Source organism: Micromys minutus, assembly GCF_963924665.1.
Source record: "Micromys minutus genome assembly, chromosome: X".
Classification (NCBI taxonomy): Eukaryota; Metazoa; Chordata; class Mammalia; order Rodentia; family Muridae; genus Micromys; species Micromys minutus.
This window is the reverse complement of record NC_137970.1, coordinates 698,157-725,088: the sequence shown is the minus strand read 5'-3', so window position 1 is coordinate 725,088 and position 26,932 is coordinate 698,157. Positions and strand designations below refer to the sequence as shown.

General features: G+C 36.1%; 1 protein-coding gene across 5 annotated transcripts in view; it reads right to left on the bottom strand.

Annotated features, from left to right (window-relative positions):
• The window catches only part of DMD (dystrophin), a 1,259,848-nt gene that overhangs the window by 568,803 nt on the left and 664,113 nt on the right, over positions 1-26,932 (bottom strand). For all 5 annotated transcript variants that reach the window (XM_080910294.1, XM_080910293.1, XM_080910296.1 and 2 more), the window contains one exon: positions 8,525-8,714. In XM_080910294.1, coding sequence (XP_080766420.1) covers positions 8,525-8,714 — 190 coding nt within the window. The remainder of the gene's footprint in view (positions 1-8,524; positions 8,715-26,932) is intronic.

Here is a 26,932-nt window from a genome sequence, read left to right as displayed (position 1 = left end):
TAAGGTATATTCTTTTTATTTCGGATGAAATGTTCCATAGATATCTGTCAAATCCATTTGGTTCATAACTTCTGTTTGTTCCACTGTGTCTGTTTATTTCCTGCTTCCATGATCTGTTTATGGATGATAGTGGAGTACTGAAATCTCCCACTATTATTGTGTGTGGAGCAATATATGCTGTGAGCTTTAGTAGAGTTTCTTTTATGAATGTGGGTGCCCTTGTATTTGGGGCCTTGATGTTCAGTATTGAGAGTTCATCTTGATAGATTTTTTTCCTTTGATGAGTTAAAAGTGTACTTCCTTATCTTTTTTGACACCTTTTGGTTGAAAATCTGTTTTATATTATATTATAATGGATACTCCAGCATGTTTCTTGAAACCATTTGCTTGGAAAGATTTTTCTTCTAGCCTTTTACTCTGAGGTATTTTCTATTTTTGTTGCTGAGCTGATTTTCCTGTATACAGCAAAATGCTGAATCCTGTTTAAGTATTCAGTCTGATATTTTATTTCTTTATTGAGGAATTGAGTCCATTGATGTTAAGAGATATTAAGGAATAGTGATTGTTGTTTCCTGTTATTTTTTTTGTTAATGGTAGAATTTTGTTTATTTGGTATTTTTTTGTTTGCTTTGTTGCAAGAGGATTATTTTCTTGCTTTTTCTATGGTGTAGTTTCCCTCCTTGTGTTGGAGTTTTCCATCTATTATCCTTTGTAGGGCTGGGTTTGTGGACAGCTATTACATAAATTTGGTTTTGACCTGAAATATTCTGTTTTTACAATCTATGTTAATTGAGAATTTCACTGGTACAGTAACCTGGGCTGGCATTTGTGTTCTCTTAGGCTCTGTATGACATCTGTCCAGGTTCTTCTAGCTTTCATAGTCTCTGTTGAGTAATTCAGTTTAGTCAGCCTTTATATGTTACTTGTCCTTTTTCTCTTACTGCTTTTAGTATTCTTTGTATTGAATGTTTGCTGTTTTGACTATTATTTTTCAGGAGGAATTTCTTTTCTGGCCCACTCTCTTTGGAGTTCTCTAGGCTCTTTGTATGTTCATGGTCAACTCTTCTTTTAGGTTGGGGATTTTTTTTTCCTATGATTTTGTTAAAGATATTTACTGGGCCTTTTATTTGGGAGTCTTCAATTTCTTCTACACCTATTATCCTTAGGTTTCGTCTTCTCATTTTGTACTGAATTTCCTGAATGTTTTGGGTTAGGAGCTTTTTTACTTTTGAATTTTCTTTGACTATTGTTTCAATGTTTTCTATGGTATCTTCATCCCCTGAGATCATCTCTTCCATTTCTTGTTGTCTGGTGGTGATGTTTGGATCTATGACTCCTGATTTCCTTCCTAGTTTTTCTATCTCCAAGGTTTTTTGTTATTTCTTTATTGTTTCCATTTCTGTTTTCAATTCTGTCACCTGTTTGTTTGTGTTTTCCCATAGTTCTTTAGTGATTTTTTGTTTCCTCTTTAAGGGCTTCTGTATGTATATACATATATATATATATATACATACAGAAGCCCTTAAAGTATATATATATATACTTCTGTAATTCTTAAGGGAGTTATTCATACACTTTCGAGGGCCTCAATAATCATCATGAAGTTTGATTTTAAGTTCAAATCTTGTTTTTCTGGTGTTGGGTTATCCACTATTAACTGCATTCTGATGTTGCCAGGTTGTCTTGGTTTCCATTGCTTAAGTTCTTGAGCTTCCCTCTTGGCATCCCTTTGTCTGTGATGCTATCTGATCTTGTTGTTCCTGTCTGTAGCTTATCTTCCTTCTGGGTCTTTGGACCTGTGGGCTCAGGATGGAGATCGTTTCTGGGTGTTTAGCTCTCTGTGAGTAGGCTGTGAGTTATGATGGCAGTGGGTCAGTTCTGGCTTTGGGCTGGAACTGTCTGTTTTTAGGCCATACTGTACTACCTGCACCTTGAGAGTTCCTGGCAGCCTCCCCTCTTATAGTCACTGAAGAGGAAGTGTGTACTCAGGATGGAGAGTGCTCCTGAGGTTCCTGAGGTGCTTAGCATTCTGCCGGGCAGTCCATGGGTCCTGATTATTTCTGTGATGTCTATGGTTTATATGTTGAAGTCCTTCAAGCTTTATGTCTTTAACTAGAAATTTCTCTACAATTTTGATATACATTCACAACTGCTTCAAGGGACATATTTTTCTCATCTATTATGCACAGGTGCCTCAAACCAAACCACATTCTTGGCATTCCTCTGCTCAACTGTTTGTCCTCAGGAATTCTGTGAGTCAGTTAAGATGTCAATCATCATATTACCTCAGATTGTCTCCTCATCACTGCCTCTTAAAGTGTACAGCAAAATACCTAAGTAACTTCTAAACAACTCTCTGAGAGAGTTCATGTATCCAATGTCACTCACTGCCTTAACCATTTTATTAAAATTTATAATTAATTTCTTGGTTGCAATATTTGATTAACACTAAGTTGTCACAACTCAAAGACTATAGATAAGCTCAAAATTTTAAAAATTAGTGTCAGTGTGGGGAAGAACAAGCCAGTTTCTAGTCACTAAGGCTTTTTATCTCAGTGTTACCTCTTTGCTAGAGAGTAACATGCATCTTATCCTTCATCCTGAACACATCTTGTTAAGTATTATATGTGTGTCACCAGGACTTGTTGGTTGGGCAGTAAAATAAGGCAGTGAGTGTTAATGATAACAGAAAGGTATCCCAGACAATGGAGAAAGGATTAAGAATGGTATGGAGAGAAGATGCTTAAATGCAATATATATTTTAAAAAATGGGGATCTATCTTTACCAACAAAACAAGTTCTCTGTTTTATCATAGTGTTTCCATGATTTACTCTTATCTGGTCTGCCCAATCCCATTTCTTATAGCAATAATTTTATCTACCCATACAGGAGTTCCTTCACTGTCTCAAAATAAACCACTATTATGCCCTTTTCAAAATTGTGACAAGATCTTGCTATGTCGACTAGGCTGACCTCAATATTATCTTTATGGCTTAATCTCTCAAATGCAGGAGTTCTATGTAAGTACCACCTGGGACCTTCTTCTCCCACATTTTTAAACACAACTTTCTTTAATGTTTTTAAAACAGCATTTCTCACCCTTTGAAGGTAAGAATCATGGCCAGGATATGGTGTGATCAATATAACTTGAATTTCATCGAAGTCTAACTTAGAGTAAAGCATTTTTAAAATCTCCCCAAATACACAAGCAAGGTTAAAAAATATTTTTGAATATTTTCTGGCCTTCAGACAGGTCTATATCTACCTGTCCAGCTTTGAATACTTGTGACATGGCTGCACTTCTCTCTAAGTATGTTGTCATAACTATACCTAAAGCACCTGATAGATGTTTAGTAAAGACTTTCCAACTTAAGGAAGTTTAAATGGTAGGAATACAACTTCCATGTAAATGTGATGAAAATAATATTTTTACACATATAGACCAGTAAGAGAACACCAGACAAAAGGTATATAGGGAGAATCACCCTCATGCTCCCAGGAAACAAATAGGCAGATTAAAGATATATATATATATATATATATATGAAAGCTAATTGGGTACATTAGGTATATTGAAGGTTTCCTTAGAATTAGAGATCCACAGACTATTTCTATTGGAAAATATCCCATGAAATGTGAGGTTTCAATTTATTTAAGGTACTGTGTATACTACCTTGAATGAACATCTGGGTCAAGATTTGTATGAGAAATACTGTAGAGTCTATTTTTTTTCAATGTCAATAATGTATCAGAAATCAAACTAATCTTAATTTATAGGTATATTCAAAAGTATAATTCAAAGTTTACCAAAGTGGTTTCTCTGGCAACATTTTATTCAGTATATAAGAACTTTCATGATATTGGTATGTGAAATGCTGAAAATGATATAAGTAAATAAAATAAGTTAACTAATGTTGGTACACACATACACCCCAGAAAGGGATAGGAGAGGGGAAAGAAAGGGTAAAGGTACGAGAGGAAGGGAGGAGAGACAGGAGAGAGAGAGAGAGAGCACATTTTTTACTTAGTTCTTAGACTACTTCCTAATCACATACCCATAGCCATGCAACTTCTTCACAGCAGAGTTTTACAAAGATATCACAATTGTACTTGAAGAATGTGGGGCTATTCCTGGTTGTCATCTTAATTATATCTTGAATGAACTACAATAGATGGCACACCTGTGATCTAGATCTTGAGGCTGGAAGACAGGTTTCTGACTTGGATATTGATATAGAGATCTTGAGGCATTGTGGCCACAAAAATCTTAGGTCCAGAGAAGGTAGTATAGGTCATTAATTCCAGGATACTGAGGGAAGCAGATGTCTGAGTTCAAGGTCAGCTCACGACAAAGCAAGTACCAGATCCAAGCGTGGTGGTACATGCCTTTAATTTGGGCCCCACCTTCTGCTGGAGGCTTACTTAAGGACATTGGAAGAAGGAAATTTCACTCTTCTTAGATTGTTTGCAGTTACTTGTCAGAACAACTGTTGGAACCTACTTCTACAGAAAATGAGCATAAACATTTAGCCTTGCGGGTCTCAAACTACTAGATCCTTGGATTTCCCATTCAGAGCTGACGATGGGTAAGTTGGACTACAGGGTGTAAGTCATTACAAAAATATTCCCTTAATATATACAGACATTCCATAAGTTCTGTAACTCTAGAGAATCCTAGGACAAACACCTTCTTTTTATTTGACCGAACTCTACCATATCCTTAAGTGAGACTGTAACATTTCCCATATTCAATGCCATAGAATGTTAACCATAACTTCTATGAAGGCTCTAATTTTGTGATGTTGTATATAATGGTCTTACATTTAATCTGCAGAACAAAGTTTCAGCATCATATCTATATCTGCAGTGTATACTTTGGACTCCATAGCTTGTAAAACTGGTTATCTTAGTTGCGACTTCTATTTGGAACATCCAAGTGAAACCACAGGTATCATGTCTTGTACTTCTACTGGAAATATTATATTTTTCAACGTGAAAATTTCCATGTAATGTCTGACAATTATAGTTTTGTCAGATTTGGGGTATACCAACTGTTGCTACACGGTATTATTTAGAATAGAAATGGTGATTTTTACCCCTAAGTCAGATGAGATAACTTCCAGTATAGAATAGCAACTATTTTATTTCTAATCTCCAATCATCTCTCTCAACTATATGAATTAAATTTTAACTGGTATATTACTAAAATTCCCATGGACAGTATTCCAAGAGACAGTGCATGCTTTGCTAGGAAAAGCTATGATAGGCAGCTCCAGAGAAAAGATGTACCACATTTACCTCCCATTTCCAGACTTCTTTTATGACTATTCTGCATTTGTGTGTGTGTGTGTGTGTGTGTGTGTGTGTGTGGTGTGTGGGGGGTGTGTGCATGTGTCTGTATGGTGGTTTATATATGTTTGGCAGAAAGAATGGCACTGTTTGGAAGTGTGGCCTTTTTGGAATAGGTGTGTCAGTGTTGGGTGGACTTTAAAGCTCTGCCTAGTGTGGAAGAGTTAGTCTTCTCTTAGTAGCTGTCAGATGAGGATGTAGAACTCTCAGTTCCTCATACACCATGCCTGCCTTTATCCTTCCCTGCTACAGCTTTGATGATTATAGACAGAACCTCTGACCCTGTATTTAAGCCAACAGTAATTAAACACTGTCCTTGTAAGAGTTGCCTTGGTCATGGTGACCAAGCAGTAAAACTTTAACTAAAACAAAGAATCACATAAGATTTATAAAACTTGTGGAATATTTATTTAACTAAATATTTACTTATTTGTTTATTTACAAGATGAACCATTATTATCAACTCTCTTAGGTCCAAAATAATATTTGAACAGAAAAAGTATCCGATTCCATTATTAATTCAGTTCTTTACTTTTAAAATAAATTTGCAACTGCAAACTTTCACTGCTCAGGATCTATATGATATTACATAAAAGTTTGATGGCTTAAACAGTTTAGCTAGACTATCACAAGTAACTGTAAGAAAGCTGTCTTCAGCATAGTATGTAGACAAGAAAAAATATTATTCTTGATTTTTGTTAAGAAAATAAATAACCTTATTTACTAATACACTAAGAAATTTTAATATGTTTTAGGATGAAATTTATTCACTAATTTTATTAAGGAATCTCATTATATGCAGTTCTCAGAGATCCCATAAATTATAATCCAGTATGAGAGAATAAAATAGATATTGAAGTAGCTAGAAATGAAAGTAATAGCGATTATAATAATAAGCCTCAGTCTTAATATATAGAACAATTGGAAGTAGCTTTTGTAGAAAAAAGATTTTTTAGTAGATAAAGGACTCAAGATCTGTTGGGAGAGCTAGTACTTTGACTAAGAATCTTTTTTCTCTTGATAAATAATATAGTTCAGTGTAGGCCTGGCGACATACACTTGTAATTCTACTGTTCGGGAAGTTTGAGGCTGAGAATCAGTAACTGAAACAACCCGAGTACAGGGTGAAAGCACTAGCCTGCAAACTTTACGCCCTGAGTTCAGAGCCTCTGAACCTATTTCAAAACTTGATGTAAATCCAAGATGCTTCCAGGAAATGAGAAGCAGAAACAGATTAATCTCCAGAAGCTTTGAGCTAGGGCCAGCAGCAGCAAAGAGATCCTACCACAAGTAAGATGGATAGGCAGGGGCAAGCACTCAAGGTCCTCCTCTGACCCCCACACATGTTCTGTATTGGTCCCCTACAAATAATGAAGTGGCCAACAAGTAAAGGACCTGTTTGCAACAACAGCCATTAACAACAACAACAACCAAAACAAACCCACTCATCACTTTACATTAAGACCTTTAAGGAGTTCTTCCTTATTTAAAAATTAATATTTTCTGACTCCAAAATTTTGAATGTTTTATGTGGCCAACGTTATAGCTTAAAGATTCCAAGAGGTTCATTATTGGAGTTTATGTGAGAAAAATGATTGGGCAAGTAAGAAATAAAAAACATGCACAGATTTAAGAAGTACATACATACATACATACATATATTTTAAGTAATACAAGAAAGCTAATAGTTCTTTTCACAGTAATTTCCAATTGTTTTTGAAAGAAAAGTGAAAAATCAAACTACAAATTTTCTTTCTTCCCTATTCACACGTAAAATGATATATAGCTTGGTTTTAATTTAATCATTCAGAATTCTATGATTTCTAAAGACTATAAGTTATACGTGGATATTGTATATATAAATACAAATATAGAAGATCGAGAATATCTTTGACTTCCACCTGACACTGGTTTGAGAGGAAGTCTATTAAATATCTGACAACAAGGTATTTAGGTAAATTGATCAGTCTTTATTTCAGCATAATTCATTTAAAACACTATGCAATCAAAGCTGTACTGTTTATCAATCTTGGTTTCAGGAAAAATGTGAATCCATGTGCCAATTAAAATTTTACTATGGCTTTGTAACTATTTATAAGGTGAAATAATTTTTTTATTTATGGAATGGCATAAGCCAAACGAGCTATAGCTCTATAATCAATATTTAATAATTCATCTCAGATTCAGCCAAAATAACAAAATCTGGATTCGTATGACTTTTACAATGGAGATCCCTGAAGAAGATAAACTCGGAAACTATTTAATTCAAATGACCTCCTTAGGCACAATCAAAACTAGCATCATTGTGGTGAGGCAAGTGGGGCAAGAAAGATTAAATAAAGAATAAGTTCAAGATGTGATAAAATCATTGTTACTGACTGTACCAAAGCAACAAATTAACCAATTGTCACATCAAAATAGTCCGGGAAATTCTTCACATTATATGTCAAACTATATTCTAGATACCAGTGACAGGAAATAATCAGGCACAAAAGAATGGATATAAGGCAGTGTTGCATTCAGAAAAATACCATCAGTTATTAAGAACACGCAATTGAAACCTTCTGAACTACAGAACGTGATTCCATTTAAACAATATCACTCTAGGCTTCTGTTTTTACTGTTCATGAACATAGAAGTAATAATTTTTGCTTCCAGGAAAACAATTGTCTGAAAATTGCACGACCACTAACTATAACAAATTTAACAATCTCATTCTTATTTTCACAGATCATATTAGGAAGAAATCTACACAATGTCAGCTTAACATTGCAGAATGTATTTGAATGTAACGAGGGGAAACTGATTTACTTAGCAACGCTAAATGACACAAACAGTTTCTACAGATGCTTTTCCTGTAAGGCATTAATAAACAGTGAAAAATGGCAACCATTTTAATTTAATAAACCAAGTGATGAACTTCTTTGAGTTAAGTTTCTGCTTGACAAAACCTCTGCTATTTTGGAAAGTATTTTTCTGGTCAAATAGATCTGTATGTTTTTTAAGCTCATGCTATTTAATGAAATCTTAAGTGAGTCTTTTTTACTACCTCTGACTTTTTCAAACTGAATAAAACAACTTTATTTTTGTCCCAGTTTGTTGGTATCAAGTACAAATTCTTAGACTGCTTCAGTGGGATTCACTAAATGGCTAAATCAGAAGCACTCAACTTACTTGCCATGGTTTCATCAGCTCTCTGACTCCCCTGGAGTCTTCTAGAAGCTTCTCCTTACGGGAAGCATCCTGTAGGACATTGGCAGTTGTTTCAGCTTCTGTAATCCAGGAAAGAAACTTCTCCAAGTCCAGAGGGAACTGCTGCAGTAATCTTTGAGTTTCTTCCAGAGCAGCCTCTCGCTCACTCACTCTGCAAAGGGACAAACAGGAAGATGAAATTCACAAATATCAGCATGGAATATGCAATGAACTCAATAAAATGAGCAAAGATGGTGTGCAGTTGAAGCTGTCCAACCAACAACCAGAATATTAAGCTCTTTCTTTAATATTCATTTCTATTTAATCTAAAGGCCTCTTCCTGGAGGAAGGCATGCAAGTGGACCTATTAAAGTTAAACAGCCGTGTTCTGGGGATGTAGCTCAATGGTAGAGTATTTGCTTACTAAATTCATGGCCATTTGTTTAATTCCTGGGTAATCCAACAAGAAAATGAATAATAAAGATTTGAATAAGAATGCATACACACACAGGAGAAGGAGAATGAGAGAGACATTTTTGGCCTTACAAATTTTGTTCATAATGATTCCAAAATATCTTTCTTTCAAATTTAAGTTTGTGTTGAAGTTGGTCTTCAGAAGCAAAACCTTACATTTCTTTGCCATGCTTATCTTTGATATAACCCTGAGGCAAGAAACAAGAATGAAATAAGTAAAGTAAAAAATATCAGGAAAATCCAAATGAGGACTTGTGAGGTGAATACTGGAGGGGAAACTGGAAGGATGGAGAAAACAAACTAAAATGAAGAATGATACAAAGAAAACATTTCACAGAAACAATTGTGCCTACTATCACCTTGCCAAATACTATCTGGTTAAAAGTACTTCCTTAGGTCCATCCTGCATTATCTAGAGATAAGGACATTTTCTAAGGAAAAGAAAAAGTGTATCAAGTTAAAAATGTAGAAACTGACAAATCAGACAGTGGTTCACTTTCTAGTATCTTTTGCCTGTTGTGTGACATTCCTTGTTACTAATTTCTCTGATGTCTCATTTCCTCTTCTTCAGTAGGTGCTGTATGATGAACAACTTCACATATTACCACTTATCATTCTTAACAAAAATGTTAGTTCATTCTGCCTACATCTCATTTTTGATTTCCCATTTTTTTAATGAGAGAAGTAAAATACCCTTATAAAAATTAAAAAGTATAATTTCCACAATTGTATATATTTCTATATAAAGTGTATACATATGTACATACACACTCGCGAGTATGCGCGCGCGCACACACACACATACACACACACACACACACACACACACACATATTATAAAGCCTATAATGTGGATATTTACACAAATGCCCTGAGCAAAGACCTGCATAATAATAGCTCAGGAGGAAAAATTGCCTTAAGCAGTAACAGTTCCATCTAAAAGATTCAGGTAAATTTTGTCTGCAATGAGGAAATTAGTACCCTATTTAAATGCCTTATTTGCCTTCGACGACTACACAAACACTTTCTGGGATTAAACATAAGCTAAAAATGGATTTCAAAAAATTGAATACTCGAATATGATACACACTGCTTGTTAAGATGTGATTGTCAATAATTATGCAAAACTACAATTTATTTTAGCAGCAACTTTATCATGGGATGTGCAAAGCAGGCAGTAAACAACTCCTGTCGAGCTGGCAGCAGCCAAGCCCCCAGAAGAGCTGTTTATTCATCATGGGTGAGGCTTTTGCTGAGCACGCACTCATTCAACGTGTAGTTTCAGCATTCATACTGGATAAAAATCTTGGGTCTACATTAACTGGTAGAGAAGGAAGTATGTGTATGAGGCTACCACTATTAGAAAAAATGACATGTGCACTAACCTATTTAGCAACACCTAAATAAATGTTAATGCTATGCAGGTAAAAAGCACCATGTGGTTCTGGTTAGGCAAAGTAGTTAAATCTGGGACAACTGCAGGGCTAACCCAGAGTGCCGATTTTCCTCTTTGGAAATAAAGTACCAATCCAAATAGAGACGACCAAATTTCTGTCTGCTTATTGGAATTTCAAAATTCACTGAGAATGTGAATATGAGTTAGGTATGTACTATCCTGAGTAGCTTCCAAATATCACTGGTACTGACTGGGAAAAGAGATGGTTTTATGCAGTTTATTCTAAGACATTTCCTATCTCCAACCTAAAATGCATGATGGAAATACGTTGTCCCATTCTAGAAGATAAATGCTGGGTTAAGCATTGACTTATTTTTTAATATAGTCCAATTTCAGATACAATAAAATGACGTTATGAAAGTCTCTCTTGGCAGAATAAAGTTTAGGAGATTAGACAGTGCACTGTATTCAAGTTGCCAACTTTATGCTGGGTGCATTCAATCCATCTGAGCTCCTCTGTCCTTAGATGGGAAGAAACAGCACTCACCTTCTTCCTCCATGAAAAGTAACCAAAAATAACTTCCAGAGCAGGCTGTAGGAAGTCAGAGAAAAAGGCTCTAGCCAGATGATGGGATTTTTACCCAAATCCTGCTAGCACTTTTCTGCTTTGTAAATTGGGCCCTTGGGGAAGCAGAGAAACTTTTTTTTTTCAGGATAGTAAGGCACCATTTTCTTCAAGGACACCCATGTGGTTTGAAATATTGACATTAGGCTGAATATTTTTTTTTTAATTTAGGAAATACTTCAAAAGGAATTCAATGGAAGCAATGCCATAAAATCTCTCCAAAAGAGCTATTTTCCAAACTTCTTGGATCACAGATGCTACTGTTGTTTCCTGCTTGCTTGGGGTTTTCAATGACTACAAACTCACACCTGGGTTCAAGGCATGTACATTAAACTCCTATGTTTTAATTGTGTCAAGTACTTAATTTCTCTATCTGTACATTCAAATTCATTCTAAATGTGTCTCACTAATTTTTTATTTTTCCTCCACCATATGGCTACTGATGGCTTATGTGATAAATACAAATATAAAATATGGGAATCATAAAAAAATAAAAGATTGACTAAGAAGAAAAGACCGCAAACATGAATTATTTTAAAGTTTACTTATTTAGGATATGCAATCCTATAGGCCCTCAAGATACTTTCAATGTATTTTAAAAGTATAATGAATAGATATAAGAAGTTACAAAAATGTTTTTTAATTGTAATCTACTGTATTAAGTACTTTATACATAACAAAGCTCAATTATCACATTTCAAGCTAAGAATATGTTGATTTCTAAAGGTTTACTTTCTAGTCTTAAGATGTCCTTTTTTAGTGCATATATAGGGATGGTATGAAACAGTGGTTTCCAAATATGGTTCAATCTGGGAACTTATAAGAAATGCAAATTCTCAGGCCTTAGGATAGACCCACTGAAATAGGAACTCCTTGGTTGGAGTCCAACCAGCTGTGTTTTAGCAAGCCTTCCAGGCCTTTTGAACACAAGCTGAACTTAAAAAATCACTTCTTCTGGGGACAAAAGATTGAGAGCTACTGTGTAAATAGAAGCTGGGGTATACTGCACAGATCCGTGCTTGAGATTGGTAGACTTCTTGTCCAGGTTTCTTGGAGTGTTGCTGGCTGAAGTTTCTCAGTGTCAGCATTATTTGAAACTTGGACACAGTTAAAAGAGCCTCTTAGTCCAAAGTTGTTTTCCTCATCCCTGAAGCAGACACAAACAACATACTAGCACACATCTGATATATGGTAAATCTGGCTCTATTGTATCAACTCAGTATGATCCAGAGGTTGACTCTGGTTCCTCATTTGTAGTCAAGTGGGGCCAATTGTTAGCTGTAATATTCATGCAGCCTTGCTGTTACTTAAGGCTTATGCTACTTACTTTTTCTGGTTTCCATCACAAGAGGTGATCCTGAGTACACTTTCCAGTAAAAAATCTGGACATTAATTGCTTTCTTAGAATCTGCTTTCTGGGAAACTGAATGGTCTAAGTGTCATGTTAGGAAATTTATGTGGAGAGCTATATAGTTTCTCTTACAGAAGCTACAAAACAGTGCAAATTTAGATCAGCCCAAGAAGGTGCTCATTCATTTACAAAGCACAGAAAGAATGACCTACCACTGTTACTAAAAATATGTCTGCTTATAAAAGATGCAACAAGTGTCACTGCTCTCTCTCTCTCTCTCTCTCTCTCTCTCTCTCTCTCTCTCTCTCTCTCTCTCTCTCACACACACACACACACACACACACACGCGGGGGGGGGGGAGAATGTTCTCTCTTTCTGAATAAATCTGAGCCTTCCTTTTTCTATGAATTTATAATCACAACTTTCTTATAGGACAATCTTAATACATAAAAAGTCAAGAGAAAAGGAAGAGACACTTGCTATTTTCTAAGATTAAGGTGAAGAATTTAATATGCATTAGAAATATGAATGGAAATATTTTCTCAATGAATTTTATTTCTAGATTCAAATTATGTGTAATTAACAAAAGGAAGAGGATGACAAGATACTATCATATATAGGGGAGGGGCTTCTGCAGTCAGACCTCCTTCTGAGGAGCTACTAGCAGTTAATGGAGACTGAAGGAGGGAATGTTCTTTTCTTCAATGGTGTGGTCACTGAGAATTTGTCCATATTCTAGTACATAGACCACTCTCTGTGTTCAGAAAGCAACTCTAATTAAACAGAGTGGACGAAAGGAAGACATAAAAGTTGGGAAGAAGAAAGGTTTCTTAGACAGGGGTAAGAGAGAGTTATGGGGTTGAGTATAATCACCAGGAATTGTGTGTATATATGCACAGACATGGTAATTTAAAGTTTGTCCTGCTATTGTTCAACTAGACAAGTTTTCACTCTATAATCCCGCAAGCCCTGGAATCAATAGCTTTGTTCAAACTCATGGTAATCCTGTCACAGCCTACACAGTGCTAGGAGAGCAATCACACATATATTAAGATAATATTAAAATTTTCTATGCCTATCAAATTTCCTAATTAATACATTTATTGTTAAAGCTCAGTCTAATGAATTTGCAAACATTGTTTTTTTCTTTGTTTCTTCCTTGCTTTCTCTCTTCCTTCTTTTCTTTCTTTCTTTCTTTCTCTCTCTCTTTCTTTTTTTCTTTCTTTTGCTCTGTTTTGTGTTTTGAATCAATGCCTTTTTTATTCAGTAGTCTTTTAAACCACTTTAATTACATGCAGATAGATAACATCAGTTCTGAGTCAGGGAGCAAGCAAGTTAACAATCAAAAATCCTGTAAACATTGTTATGGAGACCAGGTGTGAAGATCAGGGACAAAAGGGGGTCCCAAGAGACAGCCACACCTAACTCCCCGGAATGTGCTCTGAGCTTCAAATGCAAATGTACTGCCCAGAGCTTCAATTCTAAGTGTTTGTCCGTGAGCTTCAAATGTAAGTGTTCTTAATCTGGGCCAGTTCCCAGAGTATAGGGCCAGGGTCAGATTCCTGCCTTGGCCAGCTTCAGATTTTCCTGGTGAAACAAGAATTCCAGCCACCAACTGTCCAGAGGCACCCAAAATGTTCTCTATTTTAAATAAAGATTGGCCTGGAATTCTTTTTGAAAACAATGTTTGCCTTAAATCTACCTGCCTTCTCTTCCCAAAGAATTTTGTTTCTTAAAGTCCACTTCTCTTTTCCTTCTTTTCTTTTCTTATTGAGGTAGGATTCCATAGCCCACGCTGGCTTTACATTAAGTATCCTTGAAATCTAATCTTCCTGCCTTTTCTCTCAAATCTTATGATTTAAAGTGTGAACATCCATGCCTGCTTTTCCCTCTATTTTGTTTTGCTAAATTTAGTTGACAGTTTGTCAGTTACTCTGAACAATACATGGATAATCTTTTAATCTGAACCTCATTCTCATTTGCACACATAAATTAATAACTCACTGATAAATTTACCCATGAACATATTGGATGACTATATTGTACTGAAAGTCCCCCGCAGAGGGAAGACCCTCAGTCAAGTCTCAGGATAACATGACCCCCCAAGAACTCATGAGAGACCGTCCTTGCTGAAATCACATGAGGTTTTTTAATTAACCAGTGCACTGGGATCGAGACTCATATCCCATGCAGGAGTAGAGGAGTCTAACCCAAAGTGGCTAAGAGTAGGAGTTTTTAAGGAAGACAAACCACAACCTGAGGGCAGGGGTGGGGTACGTCATAAGGGAAACACCTGGTTTCTCAAGATTGTTTATGATGTGTTATTTAACTTTTATGTTTTTATGGTCAGCCAGTTTCTGAAACAGACTCACCCTGACCTTAAGGCCGTAAATTCTTTAAGGTCAGCCAGTTCCTGGAATCAAAGGATAGTATTGCAGAACTGGCTAGCCTGCATTTTTGGCTCTACTCTACCTGCTAGGGGTCTTCTACTTTACCTGCTAGGGGGTCAGGTTTTATCCTGGTCTTTCAGTACCAGGATCTATATTCAATGATCGTGATGACACAGAATGCTTTATTTGGATGTCCCCACTTAATATACTCAATTCTGATAGAGCAGGTAAATAGGTAAGAATATAATTATACTTATAATGTGCTTGGGAGTATAAATACCATATGAGAAATCTATAGGGATATATATAATCCATGCTATAACTCAGATATACCATGTTGAGTGCATTCTTGAAATTATTACCCACTTTACTTTACAACTGATAAATATATTATAGAATACTTGCCTTTTTTCTATCAAAAATATGAAAACTACTTAGCTTAGTTCTGTTGCAAAATGCAGTTATAAATTCTCAATAAATGTTTGCCCAATTGAACAAGTTTTCATAGAATTAGGAACCCTTTGGGTAAATAGTGCAAATTGCAGCTATTTTAGTTTTACTGTAAAACAAAAACCAAAAATACAAAACTTAGGATTATAATCCATCTTGTGCCCTGAATTTTTTCAATGCTCATTCTGACTACCAGGTCCAAATGGGGCACAGTCAGTACAGGTGATCTGCATGCTGCCCTCAACCCCACCCTGAGCTCTGTCTCCTTCCCTCCCAAGGAGGTCTGCAGGACCTCCGGAACTTTTATGTATATCTGGTGCACAGCTTGAAGAGATTCAAAGCTCTCCCTGCCTACCCACCAAGGAGAAATATCTAGCCATCACCTGGGGTAACCAGATAGCTAAAGGCCAGCACAAGAACAAGATCAACAAGAACAAGGGCAATATAGCATCACCAGAGCACAGCAAGCCTTTCAAAGCAAGCCCCTGATATTGGAACACAGCCAAAGTAGTGGAAGATGACCTTAAATCCAGTCTAATGAAGATGATAGATACCATTAAAGAAGAAACACAGGAATCCATTAAAGAAATACAGGAAATAATATCAAACCAGTGAAGGAAATGAATAAAACTGCAGAAGACCTGAAAATAGATAGAGAAGCCATAAAGAAGCAATAAAGAATCAGAGGGAATCCTGAAGATGAAAAACCTAGTGAAGAGAACATACGTACAGATACTTCACAAACAGAATACAAGAGATGAAATAAAGAATCTCTTGCATAGAAGATATGATAGGATAAATTGATATATCACTCAAAGAAAATGCTAAATCACAAATGTTCTTGACACAAAACATTTAAGAAATCTGGAACACTATGAAAAGACCAAACCTAAGAATAATAGGAAAAGAAGAAAAAGACCCCGAGCTCAAAGGCTCAAGATATTTTCAATAAAATCATAGATGAAAACTCTCCCAATGTAAACAATAAGATGCCAGTAAAAAACATGAAGCTGGAAAAACACCATATAGATTGGACCAGAAAAAAAAAAAAAAAAAAAAAAAAAAAAACTTCCTGCAACATAATAATCAAAACAGAAAATCTACAGAACAAAAAAAGAGTATTAAAATCTACATAGAAAAACAGGCAAACTGGTGGTTCCTCAGAAAATTGGACATAGTACTACCTGAAGACCCAGTTATTCCACTTCTGGGCATATACCCCAGAGACACGCCAATATACAACAAAGATGCATGCACCACAATGTTCATAGCAGCTCTATTTATAATCGCCAGAAGCTGGAAAGAACCCAGATGTCCTTCAGTAGATGAATGGATACAGAAATTATGGTACATTTACACAATGGAGTTCTTTCATATGTTTTTGTCAGGACGATTTTTTAAAGATTTGATATTCTGCCTTGAAATCTTACCAGTTACAACGAGAATGAAGTACATGTAAAACAAATGTAACATGGAAATAGTCAAAGTTTTCTTGGTGTGTATAGATTAAACATAATGGTTTTTTAAATACCAAAAATTGCCACAAGGCTATCTTCTTAGTTCTTGGATTATTAATGATTTAAGGTCTAGGTGTACCCCACTCTGAAAGGGTGCTATACACTTTTTTCTAAGAAGGACTGAGGCTTCTACTCTTTGGCCTTTCTTTTTTTGAGCTTCATATGGCCTGTGAGTTGTTTCTGGGGTGTTCAGAGCTTTCTGGGGTTGGTATCCAATTATCAGTGACTGCATATTATGTCTGGTCTTTTGTGACTGGGTTTCCTTTTAATAATTATAAGAAACTTCCAAGTCCCATAAGAAATAAGACAGAGGTTCTCAATCTGTGGTTAGCAATCCCATAGAAATCACAGATATTCTGCATATCAGATCATGATATTTTAATTCATAACAATTATGAAATAACAATAAAAAGGTTTTATGGTTGGAGTCACTATGAAAAAAAAAAACAGAAAAACAGGCAAAGTAACATATAAAAGAAGACCTATCAGGACTTCCCAACAGATATACACATATGTGTGTGTGTGTGTGTGTGTGTGTGTGTGTGTGTGTGTATGTATGTGTGTGTGTGTGTGTGTGTGTGTGTGTGTGTGTGGATATTCTGTTTTTTTTGTTAATTGAACAACTTTATTTTAAAAAAACAAAGATAAATGTACAGATTTTAAAAGCAGATATCCTACAACCAAGGAAGTAATGAATAAAAATGAGGTACATTTACACAACAAAATACTACTCAACTATTAAAAACAAGGACATCATGGGATTTGCTGTCAAATAGATGGAACGAGAAAATATCATCTTGAGTGAGATAACCCAGACCCAGAAAGACACCCATAATATGTACTCCCTTATAAGTAGGCAATAGGTAAAAGGTATAGGATAACCACAGACCCAATGAAGCTAAAATCAAGGAAAGTCCAGGGGAGGATTCTTGGATTTCATTTTGAAGAGAAAAAGAACTAGGTATTGGAAGTTGATGAAGAGATGAAACTGGGTGGGAGAGGGAATAGAAAGGGAAATAGGTTGGAGATCAGGTATGTGGAGAGTGGGGGATGGGGTGGGGGTAAGAGACCTGGGAGAGAGAAGGGACATCTGTAGAGGGCAACTCCAGGACAAGTTTGAGAGCAGAAAATATGGAGGCTTCTGGGAGGATATGGGGGTGACTTTAGCTGAGAGTCCTAGGGTAGGGAATATGGAGACTGATGTGGCCACCTCCTGTGTCCAGGGAGGACTTCCAGCGACAAAAGGGGGACACCAACCTACTCACAAAACCTTCGATCCCAAAGTGCCCTGCCTATAAAATGTTAAGGGATAAAGATGGGCCAAAGATTGAGGGGAATAGCCACTCAAAGTGAGGAGCCAATCATAATTGTCCTCTGCCAAGGTTTATCTAGAAGCTGACGAAAACACATGCAGAAAAGCACAGCTAAACATTAAGGGGAGCTGAGGGAGTCTTGTACAATAGTTAGGAAAATCTGGAGGGGTCAAAGACACCACAAGAAGACCTACAGAATCAACTAACCTGGGCCCATGGGGGACCACAGAGACTGAATGACTAACCAAAGGGCAGGCATGGTCAAGACTCAGGTCCTCTACACATGTATAGCAGAAGCATGGGCTTCATGTGGGTGTCCTAACAATTGGTAAGGGGGCAATCTCTGACTCAGACACTGCTGTTTGCTTTGGATCCCTTTACCCTAGCTGGGCTGCCTTGCATGTCTCAATTGGAAAGGATGGATTTAATTCTGCTTCAACTTGATGTGCCAGGGCAGGTCAGTACCAAGAATCGGGGTGGGGGGATGGGAGGGGAGATTAGGAGGCGAGGAGGGAGGGGCCTTGTGAGCAGAATGTAAAGTGAATAAATAAGTTAATGAATGAAAACCATCTGACTATAGAGAGAGAGAGAGATGTAATTGTTGGAGCAGAAGAACCAGGGAGGCTGTGCCACTGACTCCTGACCCTCTCATTACAGGCATAGATTTAACTCATTTGTCATCTTACAAAAAGCAGGATAGTTAAAACACATTGTAAAAGATACCTACAAAGATATTACATTGCCCTCATTATAGAAGAAAACACCTAGCTGGGCTTTGCTTCAAAACAAAACAAAATTCATTTCCAAAGCATATTTGCTGGTTTGCTTTTCAGCGATGTATGTGTTAATGAGGTTTTCATTCCCTCTCTCAGGAGGTCTGGTACTAAATTACTCAGTCTCCAGAGTTAATTGGAAAGCAAGACCCAAATGTTCTCAACGCGTTGCTGATTGGTTCTCAAAAAAGTCATTCCAATCTTCCATCACCCCATATAACACAGATGACATTGTAACATGTCCAGGAGCAACATACTTGCAGGAGTTATATCAGTTCTCCAAAGATAAAGCACAGCTGGGCTTACTGACAGGCTCTCCCTTCAATCAACTTCATTTAAAAAATCATCTGGAATTTACTTTATATAGAAAGATGATTTGGACATAATAATATAAAGAATATAATAATATATATTGTATCTCTTTCATCCTTTTGTACTATAAATATATTCAAAAATTTAAAATTGCCAATTATGTTATCAAGGAAACAAGCATATTAATGTACTTTCCATGAAACCACTGGAATGTTCCTGAAAATAAAAATTAGGAGATAGCAGTAAAACATGATATATTCATATTATTCATTGATTTGCCTTGTGGTTCTTTGTCATTAATCATGGAAAAACTTGGTTAAGTAAAATAGTGTACATGCACATCTCTCTCTCTCTCTCTCTCTCTCTCTCTCTCTCTCTTATGCTGATAAAAAGATTAATACTATTTAGATATCAGTCTTAGTATTTTATTTTTGCACTGGTACAATATCAAAAGTTATTATTTTAAAATCTTGCAAAATAATTTTGGGTGAAATTCTTTTGATTCATGTACAACATTAAAAATGTCTTGAAATTTATAAAATTGGATAAAATAGTATAAAAATAAATTTTAAAATTGGAAGGGGAAGAAAGATCACACATTCCAGCATTGTCTGGACTGCATAGTATATTTTTAAAAGAGCCTGGAGACACATGGGAGGGGGAAGTACACAGGAAAGGAGGTCAAATTAAAATTCATAACTAGGATCAACTCTTTAAAGTCGGTTAAGTCTCTGCATCTGACTTAATATATATTCTTATTCAAAATAACTTATGGAAGAAGAGAAATATGGATTGTTAGATATCAGTTGAAAATAACCAGAGTATGGAAAAGCTCAGAGGATCAATTTAGCACAGAGAATAAATTTTCTAAGATGAAGAGACAAAAACATACCTGAATAAATAAGTCTCTAAAGTTATCATAATTTGAAAGATTGAATGTTTTTCAGAATATTATCAGTAGAATATGAAAATACCAATAACTTCTTGAGTGTTAAGTTATATTGTATAAATATATGACTTCAATTGTCCAGATACTGAGCACACTTGCAGTTGACAGTGAAGTTCAGAAAGAGTCCTTCATATTTACAGTCAACATTTTCTGATATAGTATTTTGCACTAAAGTGGTGTTTTTCTGCCTTAGGCTTATCCATAGTAACAATTTACTTTGATACTTTAAATGGCTTGATGAAAGGAGTAGGGCAGACTGTATTATTCTGAGCAGTTAACAGATTACAGAGGGACACCTGGGAGTCTTAATGAGCTTCCAAATCAAGTGGCAAAACCTTGAACTATGTCATTCGGGCCACAGTATTCAAACTTTCTTCCTCTTAAAGTTATTTGCACATCTCTACTATAAGATAAATATAATGTTGTTTTTCCTATGAAGTTGAAAACCCCTTCAGATCCTTCAGTCCTTTCTCTAACTCCTCCATTGTTCTCAGTTCAATGGTCAGTTGAGATCATCGGTCACTATTTCTCAGGCTCTGGCAGAGCATCTCAGGAGACAGCTAAATCAGGTTACTATCAGCATGTACTTCTTGGAATCAACAATATTGTCTGAATTTGGTTACTGTCCCCAAAGTTCTTCAACACAGGAATGAGTACAGAAAATGTAATACATTTACACAATGGAGCACTACTCAGGTATTAGAAACAATGACTTTATGATATTCTTAGGCAAATTTTTCGAACTAGAAAATATCATCCTGAGTGAAGTAACCCAATCACAAAAGAACACATATGTTATTCACTCACTGATAAGTGGATATTAGCCCAAAAGCTAGGATTACTCAAGATACAATTCTCAGACCACATGAAGCTCAAGAAGATGGAAGACCAAAGAGTGGATGCTTCAATCCTTACAAGGGGAACAAAATGTTCACAGGAGGAAATGCAGAGACAAAGTGTGGGGCAGAGACTAATGGAAAGATCATCCAGAGACTGTCCCACCTGGGTATCCATCCCAACAATATCAACCAACCAGACATCCTCTCTAGAGCTTCCAGAGACTAAACGACTAACCAAAGAGTTCACATGGAAGGACACATAGCTCCAGCTGCATATGTAGCAGAGGATGGCCTTGTCAGGCATCAAGGGGAGGATAGGTCCTTGGCCCTGTGAAAGCTCAATGCCCCAGTGTAGGGAGGGAGAAAGGAGGGAGTGGGTCAGTGAGTAGGCGAACACTCTAACAGAGGCAGTGGGGGGGGGGTAGGATAGGGGGATTCCAGAGGGGAAACTGGAAAGGGGATAATATTTGAAATATAAATAAAGAAAATATCCAATAAAAAGATAAATATAATAGGTAAAGATACATGACTACTAAAAGATGCTTTGCTTTTTTGTAATTGCTATATGAATTTGGACTATGATATATTTGTATAGACAAAAGCAATTAAATTATTCTTTTATTTACTTTCAACTACTGTCTAAGAGACCTGGTTAAATGAATGTTGCAGTTAGGCTTCAAGATAAGCTTCAAGATTTTATATTAAAAAGAAGTCATTACTTGTTACTAAACAATAGAAAATTCCAGAATATACATTTTTATAATAAATACATATTTGGAAAATTATGTTACATAAAAAAATCTAGCACAAAAAAATCAAATGCTTCCTACATTATACTATTATAAATTTTAAATAAAAATAAATACATTTTAATATGGCCAATAGAGAAATGAATTTATCTCATAAAGTGACTAAGTCTTAGTAGATATTAAAAGAATGGTCCTTCTAATTTCAAACATATTATGATAGCTCAAATAAGATTTAGAAAAAAAAGATGCAAGATTACAAATAGCATGAGCTAATTAAAACTTATCAAAATAAAGATTAAAAGTTTGTTGATTTTTTAATTTTAATTACTAGGGAGAAGACATCATCTAAAAAGATCAAGATATATAGAAACTTATTGATGGCCTTCGAATAATTAATTAAGATTTTTCAAAAGCCTGTTATAAACTGAAGAACTTTTGCATTTAGAGTTGCAATACCAAAGGAACTGTACTTGGCTTCAAAGATTCCTTTAAACATTCCCTGCTTACTATAATATTTACCATTCTTCGACATTAACTTACTGTGTATTCCATAAGACCAAGAATTTATAGCATTCTTGGTATTTATAAGACATTCATTTAAAATCAGTAACTGTGCTATGAACAAGGCACAATTTCTAAAAATGAGATCATTGGCTTTTGGTTTCTTAAATCTTAAAATGCATTGGGTAGTATATGTAATTGTTTAGGTTTTTTTTTTTTTTTTTTTTTGAAAGAAAGGTTATTCACTTCTCTCAAAAAAGTTAAAAAAGAAATAATTTGTACCAAATGTTTTTGCCAATGAAAAGGAACTCTGATGGGGGAGTTATAGTTATAATGGACATATGTACACTTGGAAAGAGGCTTTCCTTTGTCTATATGCTCATACTTTCCCCACCTAGCAATAAAAGTGACATGGTAGGCAAATTTACTGGGCAATACATCTTATTTAGTTGTCAATGGCTGAATTTCTGTTATTTTAATCCAAATATTGAGAATGGAGGAAACAGAAAAATGAACAAACTTTGTCAAAATTAGCTTCTCTGGGGAAATTTTCAGAAATCTTAAAAGTAGAATCCTGGTTCAAAGACATCAACTTATAAACCACCCTGCCCAGATATATATTTGCCTCCTCTTACCTACACATCTCTGCCTGCTCTGTCTTGGACTACCCATATCCTGATCTTCTTTCTGACTACTTGTACTGTTGAAATCATCCAGTGTGTTGTGGATGTGATGTGCAAAAAGCTTTGTGGCACAGCAGGAGAGAGACAGTTTTCAGCATTTGACACTGATCTATTCATTGAGATCCTTTGTCTGTCGGCATGAAATAATTTCCAACCCATTTAAATTGCCATGCATCTTGCTAGTACTTCTTTTTTATGTTCACAGGAATGGATCTCATACTTGTAAATGATAAGAAGAGAAGATACGTATAATAAAAGGTCAACCAGTGAATTCTCATGGAGAGACCCATGGCTCCAGGTGCATATGCAGCAAAGGATAGAAGTCTCTGGTATCGGTGAGAGGAGAAGATTTTGGTCCATTGAAGGGGCTCCCAGTGTAGGGTAATGCCAGGGATGTGAGGTGAGAGAGGGTGGTGGGAGAGGAAGGACCCTCATGGAGGCAATAGGAGGGGAGGGACATGGGATTAGGGAAAGGGAATAATACCTCAAATGTAAATACAGAGAATATCCAATAAAAAGTAAATAAAAAATAATAAGTTGCCATTTATTTCTGTACATATGTATATCTGGTTTTGTTTTCTAAATTACCTGGCCAAAGTTTACTAGAAATAAGTTTGTATTTCTCTTAAAACTGTCACTTAAGTGCCATTTAGTATTTGGAATAAATTTAGGAAAGAATAATATTTCTTATGCTTTATATATGCAACTCTACTGAATATGGTAAAATAATGTGATGTGCCTACATAGCTGTTAGAGAGATACTACATTACTATTTTCTACAGACCATATGGTTCAATAAAGGCTGTAGCAATTGATAGAAGGACATTGATGACAGAATTTTAACTGGTTTGGTCCACGCACCAACAGTTCTTAAAGGTTTGCTCATTTCACCCTTCTTCATAAAAGTATCAACCATACCAATAAGAAATACATTATGTTTTAAGAGAATATTTTACTTCATTAATTCCTAGATCAGTTTTCACCTGGAAAATTTAACAAATGTTGTAGATCACAAGGTAAGAGAAATTCTGGAAATTAAGGCAAGAACTTTAACTATATTAGGTAACAGAGTTCCTGTACTTCAACAGAGATAGACTAGCCATTGGAAACTTCCTGAAAACCAAAACTATTGAGTTTAAATTCTAGATCACACTGAAATGCTTCACTAGAAATTCACACAGACACACAGACACACAGATACACAGACACACAGACACACAGACACACACACACACACACACACACACATATATATATATATCTTCCTAATACCTGAACATGAGTCACAAATCAATTTATATACAATATAATTTTTATCATTATGCTAACATATGGTGCAATTATCAGAAATGTGCACAACTTCTATAAAGGATACTGTAATTTTGGGTATTGAATTCATTGAATTTAAAAATAAAATTTGTATGTATAGATGTTTTTGCACATACTACTCCTGGAGACAAAAGTTCCCAGCACTCATATCATGCAGATACCAACTGCCAGTAGCTCCAGGTACAGGGCAACTGGATTAATTCCACTGATATGTGTGTCACCTGCACCCACACATTCATATCTATACAAAATGCATAGATAAACCCAGTATTCCAAAGAAAATCTTTAAATATGCATCACGAGTTGTTGGACAGTTTTGAAATGGCACTAATGGCACTTGAGACACAGCAATGTACCACTGTCACTCTATTTGTTAATATGACACTTGCAGCATCATCTATAAAGTCATATTCCATTTCAACGCATTGCTGTCTTAATTGTGTGCTAAAATGTGTGTTTTTAAAAATGACACACTCCCTGGAAACTTCTCTTCTCACATGTACATACATAAAGACTCAGGTTCGCCACAGCAACCTCAGTGCTGCAACGTGGTTTTTATTTGAAAAGGGACATAAAGATGCCATGGGCTTTCAGAAATTTTCAGGCCACTGACAGACAACAACAGGAAAACTTTAAGATGAAGGCTATGGAATAGAAAATAAACAGAATTTTTAAAAAGGGAATGAGGACATTTGCCTTCTGTGAACCCAATCTCTGATCTTCACTGCTCCATAGAGAACGAAATAACATTTAAAAATTGCTTCCTTTTACAGCTGTGACTATCGGTGAATGAGAGGTCTACTTCATATACGAACCTGAATTAAAAACAGCCTTTTAGTCAGTTCGGAGCCCACAGTCTTGATTACATTTGACACAATAATCATCATCATATCTTAAGACTCAAATGAGCCTGACAGTGCTAGGCTCTGGCAGGGCTGCTAATCCCAATTAGCTGAAAATTGCAGCCCAGCTCATCTTAGAGGGAAGTTTACATTATAATTTTGCTGTGGTGAAAAAAGGAATAAAGATGATGGAGGGAGCAAATCAACTTTCTAACTTTTACAATAACTATTTTAAGCTCACCCAAACTGGTTAAACCTGTTTGGACAGGATTGAAAAAAAGTCTTTTCTTTTCTTTTTCACTTTCAATTATTGCTAAAAAATACATAATGGTTAAGATAAGGAGAATTTGAAATAAAAAGGAGAGATAAATACAAAATTGTGTATATTTTCCAAGTGAACATTTAAAAAATAGTATTTTTGGCAAAAGTCACATTAAAATAAAGTATTATATGTATATGCATATATAATTTGAATACATACCCTGAGCAATATCAAAGTCCTAGCAATGAATTTCCAATACACTTCTGTAACTATTAGTGGGAAACATTTCTTTCCACCTTTCTTTTTTCTTCCTTCCTTCCTTCTTTCCTTCCTCCCTCCCTCTTTTCTCTCTCTTTCTCCCTCCCTCCCTCTCTTCTCCTCTTTCTCCCTCCCTCCTTCTCTCTTCTTCTTCTTCTTCTTCTTCTTCTTCTTCTTCTTCTTCTTCTTCTTCTTCTTCTTCTTCTTCTTCTTCTTCTTCTTCTTCTCTCTCTCTCTCTCTCTCTCTCTCTCTCTCTCTCTCTCTCTCTCTCTCTCTCTCTCTCTCTCAGATATTTTCTCTACTAACATTTCAAATGTTGTACCCTTTCCCATTTTTGCCTCCGGAATTCCCCTATCCCATCCCCCTTCTCCCTGCCTCCAGCTGAGTGCTCCCCTACCCACCCATTCCCTCCCATATTCCCACCTCAGCATTCCCACACACGGGTACCAAGCCCCAATAGGAGCAAGGACCCCTGTCGCTAACAAGAACATCCTCTGCTACACATGCTGCTGGAACAATGGGTCACCCCTTGTGCACTCCCTGGTTGGTGGTCCAGTCCCTCAGAGTTCCTAGGGGTCTGGTTGGTTGACACTGTTGTTCCTCCCTTAAGGTTACAAACCCCCTCAGTTCCTCCAGTCCTTCCTCTGACTCCACCTCCAGATATCCCATTCTCAGTCCAGTGGTTATTTGAGAGCATCCAACTGTTGTGATTCTCAGGTGCTGGCAGAGCCTATCAGAAGACAGCTATGTTAGGCACCCATCAGCATGCACTCCTTGGAATGCAAAATATTTCCTGGGCTTTGTGACATTATATGGGATGGTTCCGCTCAGTCTTTAGATGGTCCCTTCCTCAGTCTCTACTCCAAACTCTGTCTCTTCATTTCCTCCTGTGAATACTCTCATTCCCCTTCCAAGAAGGACTGACACATTTTCCCTTTGGTCTTCCAACTTCTTGAACTTCGTGTGTGGATTGTATCTTTGGTAATCCAAACTTTTGGGCTAATATCCACTTATCAGTGAGTGCATACTAGTGTGGTTGTTGTTGTTGTTGTTTTATTTCTTTTGTTTTTGTTTTTTATTTTTTGTGACTAGGTTACCTCATTCAGGATGATATTTTCTAGTTTCATCCTTTTGCCTAAGAATATCATTAAGTCATTGTTTCTGGTGGCTAAGTAGTACTCCATTATGTAAATGTACCACAATTTTTGTATTCATAAATCTACTGAAGGACATCTGGGTTCTTTCTAGCTTCTGGCTCTTATAAACAGGACTGTTATGAATGTAATATAATATGTGTCTCTCTTATATGTTGGAATATCTTTTGGGTATATGTCCAGGAGTGGTATAGTTGGGTCTTCAGATAGTACTATATCCAA